This window comes from Lipotes vexillifer, unplaced genomic scaffold, assembly GCF_000442215.2.
Source record: "Lipotes vexillifer unplaced genomic scaffold, Lipotes_vexillifer_v1.1 scaffold916, whole genome shotgun sequence".
NCBI lineage: Eukaryota > Metazoa > Chordata > Mammalia > Artiodactyla > Lipotidae > Lipotes > Lipotes vexillifer.
The window spans coordinates 6,424,221-6,432,969 of record NW_006798383.1 but is presented as its reverse complement, the minus strand read 5'-3'; the positions used below and the strand labels follow the sequence as shown (position 1 = coordinate 6,432,969).

Here is an 8,749-nt window from a genome sequence, read left to right as displayed (position 1 = left end):
ATTATTTCCATTTCCCTAGGAGGTGGCTCAGAAAAGATCTTGCTGTGATGTATGTCAAAGAGTGTTCTTCCTATGTTTTCCTCTAAGAGTTTTATAGTGTCTGGTCTTACATTTAGGTCTCTAATCCATTTTGAGTTTATTTTCGTGTATGGTGTTAGGGAGTGTTCTAATTTCATTCTTTTACATGTAGATGTCCACTTTTCCCAGCACCACTTATTGAAGAGACTGTCTTTTCTCCATTGCATATCTTTGCCTCCTTTGTCATAGATTAGTTGACCATAGGTGCGTGGGTTTATCTCTGGGCTTTCTATCTTGTTCCATTGATCTATGTTTCTGTTTTCGTGCCAGTACCATATTGTCTTGATTACTGTAGCTTTGTAATATAGTCTGAAGTCCGGGGGTCTGATGCCTCCAGCTCCATTTTTTTCCCTCAAGACTGCTTTGGCTATATGGGGTCTTTTGTGTCTCCAAACAAATTTTAAGATTTTTTGTTATACTTCTGTAAAAAATGCCATTGGTAATTTGATAGTGATTGCATTGAATCTGTAGATTGCTTTGGGTAGCATAGTCATTTTCACAATATTGATTCTTCCAATCCAAGAACATGGTATATCTCTCCATCTGTTGGTATCATCTTTAATTTCCTTTATCTGTGTCTTATAGTTTTCTGCATACAGGTCTTTTGTCTCCCTAGATTGGTTTATTCCTAGGTATTTTATTCTTTTTGTTGCAATGGTAAATGGGAGTGTTTCCTTAATTTCTCTTCCAGATTTTTCATCATTAGTGTATAGGAATGCAAGAGATTTCTGTGCATTAATTTTGTATCCTGCAACTTTACCAAATTCATTGATTAGCTCTAGAAGTCTTCTGGTGGCAGCTGTAGGATTTTCTATGTATAGTATCATGTCATCTGCAAAGAGTAACAGTTTTACTTTTTCTTTTCCAATTGGTATTCCTTTTATTTCTTTTTCTTTGATTGCTGTGGCTAGGACTTGCAAAACTATGTTGAATAATAGTGGTGAGAGTGGACATCCTTGTCTTGTTTCTGATCTCAGAGGAAATGCTTTCAGTTTTTCACCATTGAGAATGATGTTTGCTGTGGGTTTGTCACATATGGCCTTTATTATGTTGAGGTAGGTTCCCTCTATGCCCACTTTCTGGAGAGTTTTTATCATAAATAGTTGTTGAATTTTGTCAAAAGCTTTTTCTGTATCTATTGAGATGATCATATGGTTTTTATTCAATTTGTTAATATGGTTTATCACATTGATTGATTTACATATATTGAAGAATCCTTGCATCCCTGGGATAAATCCAACTTGATCATGGTGTATGATCCTTTTAATGTGTTGTTGGATTCTGTTTGCTAGTATTTTGTTGAGGATTTTTGCATCTATATTCATCAGTGACATTGGTCTGTAATTTTCTTTTTTTATGGTATCTTTGTCTGGTTTTGGTATCAGGGTGATGGTGGCTTCATAGGATGAGTTTGGGAGTGTTCCTTCCTCCACAATTTTTTGGAAGAGTTTGAGAAGGATGGGTGTTAGCTCTTCTCTAAATGTTGGATAGAATTCACCTGTGAAGCCATCTGGTCCTGGACTTTTGTTTGTTGGAAGAATTTTAATCACAGTTTCAATATCATTACTTGTGATTGGTCTGTTCATATTTTCTGTTTTTTCCTGGTTCAGTCTTGGAAGGTTATACCTTTCTAAGAATCTGTCCATTTCTTCCAGGTTGTCCATTTTATTGGCATTGGCATAGAGTTGCTTGTAGTAGTCTCTTAGGATGCTTTCTATTTCTGCAGTGTCTGTTGTAACTTCTCCTTTTTCATTTCTAATTTTATTGATTTGAGTCCTCTCCCTCTTTATCTTGATGAGTCTGGCTAATGGTTTATCAATTTTGTTTATCTTCTCAAAGAACCAGCTTTTAGTTTTATTGATCCTTGCTATTGTTTTCTTTTTTCTATTTCATTTATTTCTGCTCTGATCTTTCTGCTAACTTTGGGTTTTGTTTGTTCTTCTTTCTCTAGTTCCTTTAGGTGTAAAGCTAGATTGTTTATTTGAGATTTGTTTCTTGAGGTAGGCTTGTATAGCTATAAACCTCCCTCTGAGAACTGCTTTTGCTGCATCCCATATGTTTTGTATCGTTGTGTTTTCATTGTCATTTGTCTCTAGGTATTTTTGATTTCCACTTTGATTTATTCAGTGATCTCTTGGTTATTTAGTAACATATTGTTTAGCCTCCATGTGTTTGTGTTTTTTACGGTTTTTTTCCCTGTAATTCATTTTTAATCTCATAATGTTGTGGTCAGAAAAGATGCTTGATATGATTTCAATTTTCTTAACATTACTGTAGCTTGATTTGTGCCCCAGGATGTGATCTATCCTGGAGAATGTTCCCTGTGCACTTGAGAAGAAAGTGTAATCTGCTGTTTCTGGATGGAATGTCCTGTAAATATCAATTAAATGAATCTGGTCTATTGTGTCATTTAAAGCTTCTGTTTCCTTATTTATTTTCATTTTGGATGATCTGTCCATTGGTGTAAGTGAGGTGTTAAGCTCCCCCACTATTATTGTGTTACTGTTGATTTCCTCTTTTATAGCTGTTAGCAGTTGCCTTATGTATTGAGGTGCTCCTATGTTGGGTGCATATATATTTATAATTGTTATATCTTCTTGAATTGATCCCTTGATCATTATGTGGTGTCCTCCTTGTCTCTTGTAACATTCTTTATTTTAAAGTCTATTTTATCTGATATGAGTATAGCTACTCCAGCTTTCTTTTGATTTCCATTGGCATGGAATATCTTTTTCCATCCCCTCACTTTCAGTCTGTATGTTGTCCCTAGGTCTGAAGTAGGTCTCTTGTAGACAGCATATAGATGGGTCTTGTTTTTGTATCCATTCAGCAGACCTGTGTCTTTTGGTTGGAGCATTTAATCCATTCACGTTTAAGGTAATTATTGATATATATGTTCCTATGAACATTTTCTTAATTGTTTTGGGGTTGTTTTTGTAGGTCCTTTTCTTCTCTTGTGTTTCCCAGTTAGAGCAGTTCATTTAGCATTTGTTGTAGAACTGGTTTGGTGGTGCTGAATTCTCTTAACTTTTGCTTGTCTGTAAAGCTTTTGATTTCTCCATTGAATCTGAATGAGATCCTTGCCCAGTAGAGTAATCATGGCTGTAGGTTCTTCCCTTTCATCACTTTAAGTATATCATACTGACATGATATACTTAAAGTGATGAAAGGGAAGAACCAGTGTATCACTCCCTTCTGGCTTGTAGAGTTTCTGCTGAGAAATCAGCTGTTAACCTTATGGGAGTTCCCTTGTATGTTATTTGTCGTTTTTCCCTTGCTGCTTTCAATAATTTTTCTTTGTCTTTAATTTTTGCCAGTTTGATTACTATGTGTCTCAGCGTGTTTCTCCTTGGGTTTATCCTGTATGAGACTCGCTGCACTTCCTGGACTTGGGTGGCTATTTCCTTTCCCATGTTAGGGAAGTTTTTGACTATAATCTCTTCAAGTATTTTCTCGGGTCCTTTCTCTCTCTCTTCTCCTTTTGGGACCCCTATAATGTGAATGCTTTTGTGTTTAATGTTGTCCCAGAGGTCTCTTAGGCTGTCTTCGTTTCTTTTCATTCTTTTTTCTTTATTCTGTTCCACAGCAGCGAATTCCACCATTCTGTCTTCCAGGTCACTTACCCGTTCTTCAGCCTCATTTATTCTGCTCTTGATTCCTTCTAGTGTAGTTTTCATTTCAGTTATTGTATTGTTCATCTCTTTGTTTGTTCTTTAAGTTTTCTAAGTCTTTGTTAAACATTTCTTGCCGCAGCAGCCTGAGGTGCGCCGTGCGTTCTCCCGGGAAAGTTGTCCCTGGATCCCGGGACCCTGGCGGTGGCGGGCTGCACAGGCTCCCCGGAGGCGGGGGGTGGATGGTGACCTGTGCTTGCACGCAGGCTTCTTGGTGGGGGCAGCGGCGGCCTTGGCGTCTCATGCCCGTCTCTGGGGTCCGCGCTTTTGGCCGCGGCTCGCGCCCGTCTCTGGAGCTCTTTTGGGCGGCGCTCTTGATCCCCTCTCCTCGCGCACCAGGAAACAAAGAGAGAAGAAAAAGTCTCTTGCATCTTTGGCGGGTCCAGACTTTTTCCCGGGACTCCCTTCGGGCTGGCCGTGGTGCACTAGCCCCCTGCGGGCTGTGTTCACGCCGCCAACCCCGGCACTCCGACCTGAAGCCCAAGCCTCAGCTCCCAGCCCCGCCCGCCCCGGCAGGGCTGCTTTGGAAGAAGTAGAAGGAGATGTGGCAGAATTGGAACTGAAACTTGATAAGCTTGTGAAGCTATGTATTGCAATGATTGATACTGGAAAAGCCTTTTGTGTTGCAAATAAACAGTTCATGAATGGGATTCGAGACCTGGCACAGTATTCTAGCAATGATGCTGTAGTTGAGACAAGTTTGACCAAATTTTCTGACAGTCTTCAAGAAATGATAAATTTTCACACAAACTGGAAAAAATAATTCTGAAATATGTATGGAAACACGAAAGACCCGAAGTAGCCAAAACAATCTTAAGAAAGAAGAACAAAGCTGGAGATCCTATTTGACCAAACTCAGAGATCGATTAAGGCACAGCTTCAGAACTTTGTCAAAGAAGATCTTAGAAAATTCAAAGATGCCAAGAAGCAGTTTGAAAAAGTCAGTGAAGAAAAAGAAAACGCATTAGTAAAAAATGCCCAAGTACAGAGAAACAAACAGCATGAAGTTGAAGAAGCCACAAACATTCTGACAGCAACAAGAAAATGTTTTCGACATATAGCCCTAGATTACGTACTTCAGATTAACGTCCTTCAATCAAAAAGGAGATCAGAAATCCTGAAATCAATGTTATCCTTTATGTATGCCCATTTGGCCTTCTTTCATCAAGGATATGATCTATTTAGTGAACTTGGGCCCTACATGAAGGATCTTGGTGCACAGTTGGATCGACTGGTTGTGGATGCAGCAAAGGAGAAAAGAGAAATGGAGCAAAAACATTCCACCATTCAACAAAAGGATTTCTCCAGTGATGATTCTAAGCTAGAATATAATGTAGATGCTGCAAATGGCATTGTTATGGAAGGTTATCTGTTCAAACGAGCCAGCAATGCCTTCAAAACTTGGAACAGGAAAAAGCCCGATCATATCAGACGCTGGTTTTCAATACAGAATAATCAGTTGGTTTACCAGAAAAAGTTTAAGGATAATCCCACTGTGGTGGTAGAAGATCTAAGGCTCTGTACAGTGAAACATTGTGAGGACATAGAACGACGATTCTGCTTTGAGGTGGTCTCTCCAACAAAAAGTTGTATGCTTCAGGCAGATTCTGAAAAGCTGCGCCAGGCATGGATTAAGGCTGTTCAGACCAGTATTGCTACTGCTTATAGAGAGAAGGGTGATGAATCAGAGAAGCTGGATAAGAAATCATCTCCATCCACGGGAAGCCTGGATTCTGGAAATGAGTCAAAAGATAAATTATTGAAAGGAGAAAGTGCATTGCAGCGAGTCCAGTGTATTCCTGGCAATGCCAGCTGTTGTGACTGTGGTCTGGCAGACCCACGGTGGGCCAGCATCAACCTGGGCATCACCCTGTGTATCGAGTGTTCTGGGATTCACCGGAGTCTTGGAGTTCATTTTTCAAAAGTACGATCTTTAACTTTAGACACCTGGGAGCCTGAACTTTTAAAGCTTATGTGTGAGTTGGGGAATGATGTTATGAATAGAGTTTATGAAGCTAATGTGGAAAAAATGGGAAGAAAGAAACCGCAACCAGGACAAAGACAGGAGAAAGAGGCGTATATCAGAGCAAAATACGTGGAGAGAAAATTTGTGGATAAATATTCTATATCATCATCACCTCCTGAGCAGGAAAAAAAGATTGTCTCCAAAAGTTGTGAAGAAAAGAGGCTGAGCATTTCTAAACTTGGGCCAAGTGAACAAGTTAGAGCATCTCCCCAAAGTTCAGAGACAGAAAGGCAGGATTCTTCTGTGTTTCTCGACTCTCAACATCTTAATCCAGGACTCCAGCTTTATAGGGCTTCGTATGAAAAAAGTCTTCCTAAAATGGCTGAAGCTTTGGCTCATGGCGCAGATGTGAACTGGGCTAATTCTGAGGAAAACAAAGCAACACCACTTATTCAGGCTGTATTAGGGGGCTCTTTGGTGACATGCGAGTTTCTCCTTCAGAATGGTGCTAATGTGAACCAGAGAGATGTGCAAGGGCGGGGACCACTGCACCATGCCACTGTCTTAGGGCACACAGGGCAGGTATGTTTATTCCTAAAACGAGGTGCCAATCAACATGCCACTGATGAAGAAGGGAAGGACCCTTTGAGTATAGCTGTGGAAGCAGCCAATGCTGATATAGTGACCTTGTTACGTTTAGCGAGAATGAATGAAGAGATGCGGGAATCAGAAGGACTTTATGGACAGCCAGGTGATGAAACTTACCAGGATATTTTTCGTGATTTCTCCCAAATGGCATCCAATAATCCAGAGAAACTAAATCGTTTCCAGCAAGATTCACAGAAATTTTGAATTTTTTTAAGAAGGGGAAAATAGTAAATCTGGTGACTCCCTAAAGTATACATCTGAAAACTCAAAAAAAAAAAAAAAAAACATTTCTTGCATCTTCTCGATCTTTGCCTCCATTCTTATTCTGAGGTCCTGGATCATCATTGTTATCATTATCCTGAATTCTTTTTCTGGATGGTTGCCTATCTCCACTTCATTTAGTTGATTTTTCTGGGGTTTTATCTTGTTCCTTCATCTGGTACATAGCCCTCTGCCTTTTCATCTTGTCTATCTTTCTGTGAATGTGGTTTTTGTTCCACAGGCTGCAGGATTGCAGTTCTTCTTGCTTCTGCTTTCCCAGGAGTATTCTGATTAACCAGATTTGGGCTATAGGTTCCACCTGGAGCCCGTGAGGGACAACAGCACCATGTGAACCACATCTGTTAAGTTCATTTTCCCAAAGGAAGAAATGTAAAATAACAACAAAAACAAAAAAGGAACAAAAGTTTATTATGAAATCATTCCTCTACAAGGTTGTGTGTTGAATTGTCGCCTCCCCCCAAATTCATTTGTTGAAGTCTTCACCCTCTACTCCCTGCCGCTGTCCCACATAACTCAGAACGTGACCTTACCTGGAAACAGTGTCATTGCAGATATGATTAGTTTAGTTGAAGCCATATTGGGAGTAGGACGAGCCTCTCATCCCATATGACTGGTATCCTTATAAAACGGAAAGTTTGAACACAGACACAGGCACAGTGAGACATGATGTGAAAATTGGAGTTATACTGCCACCAGGCAAGGAGTTATCAGAAGGTAGGAGAGAGGCCTGCATTAGATCCTTCTCTAACGCCATCAGAGGGAGCATGACTCTGCCAGCATCTTGATTGTGGACTTCTAGCTTTCAGAAATGTGACACAGTAAATGTATGTTGCTGAAGCCACCCATTTTGTGGCACTTTGTTATGTCAGACTTGTGAAACTAATACAAAGATCAAGGGCTTATTCCGTCTAACACCACACAATGTTTATATCAGATTGTTCAACCCTGCCTGCATATTAGAACCATTCAGGGTGTGCATCATTCAGCTTCTTAGGACACATGGCATACTCACTGAAAATAACTAAAAAGAATTTGATAAAGTTACTATTTAGAGAGGCTCGGGCAAGGTGAAGGAAACCACCAAAGGGTGGTGAAGCATCAGCTCTACCTGCAGCGGGACACTGTGATGATCTGGGAGAGGGAGTGCTGAGCTTCCAGGTGTTGGAGTAGCCAGCTAAAACAACAGGCCAAAAATGAGAGTCAAGACTTCAATCACTTACTGCAAGGTGAAAGTAAGAGAGTGTAAAGCTGGAGAAAGTGCAGACTCCTGCTCTTCTGTTTGTCCCCATGGTATGGGAGCTGGTCAGGTGTCAGTGGAGCAGCACAGGTTGGGGGGAGGGTGTCTCACTGCTGAGAGAGTTCCAAACCAAAGGCTCTGGCAGTTTAATGGAGTTAGGTTGGGGTGTTAGGGGGAAAGGATGGTGAGAGGGAAGGGCTAGCAGTGAAAAAGTGTTGGGTATTGAGTTAGAGCAGAGAAAGTGTCTTCAAGGTTTTCCTGTCCTTCCTCTATAAAGAGGTCTTCACAGATACAACTGAAGAAGACATCTGCCCAAGGCCTTGGATAAAGAGAGACCTAGGAATAAAGGTGCCAGGGCTAGGAATGCAAATGTACAAGAGTGAGACTGGCCAGAGGGACCTGAGTCCTTGACTGCAACTCCCTTCAGAGATTGCAATGCATTTTGTGTGCACTGAGTCTAGTGGAGGGAGGGTTGCTTCCCCCGCGAGGTCTGTCAGGTAAAGCCTCTGTAATTGTCTATGGTCAGGCCTGAAATATCGCACATAAATTTTTAACCAGGACCCAGACTCTTCAGGCACCATTAGTACTCCAGAGCAAAAGAGGCAAAAAGGAGAATGATGCAATTTGAGGTCAGTGAAAGTCATTGCCATGGCCACCATGGGAAACACTGCCATACTTAGAACCACAGTTGTGCAGGGAGAGAGCATGGCGGGGGGGGCAAACCCGCCAGTATCCTTTCCCTTCTTCTGCTAATTCCCCCACCCCCACTGGCTCAACCCGGTGGGAGGGCACAGGGTCAGGGAGTTGGGGGGATGTAGTTTTTAGTTGTCAGCCTCCCAGGGTATAAATCAGAGAATGGCAGGGGGT

At 41.2% G+C, this 8,749-nt stretch overlaps 1 protein-coding gene across 1 annotated transcript; it reads left to right on the top strand.

Moving 5' to 3' along the window:
• The first annotated feature begins 4,269 nt into the window (after positions 1-4,269).
• On the top strand, positions 4,270-6,628 carry LOC103089154 (arf-GAP with coiled-coil, ANK repeat and PH domain-containing protein 2). Its single transcript, XM_007470449.1, has 2 exons — positions 4,270-4,496; positions 4,587-6,628. The coding sequence occupies exons 1-2, from the start codon at positions 4,345-4,347 to the stop codon at positions 6,565-6,567; spliced, it is 2,133 nt and encodes a 710-aa protein (XP_007470511.1). The 5' UTR covers positions 4,270-4,344; the 3' UTR covers positions 6,568-6,628.
• Positions 6,629-8,749: the final 2,121 nt, after the last annotated feature.

Excerpts from the sequence above, each read along its gene's own strand:
- LOC103089154 (XM_007470449.1), top strand. The coding sequence starts at position 4,345 with ATGATTGATACTGGAAAAGCCTTTTGTGTTGCAAATAAACAGTTCATG. Across the intron at positions 4,497-4,586 it reads GAAATGATAAATTTTCACAC|GATCCTATTTGACCAAACTC; the intron begins AAACTGGAAAAA and ends AACAAAGCTGGA.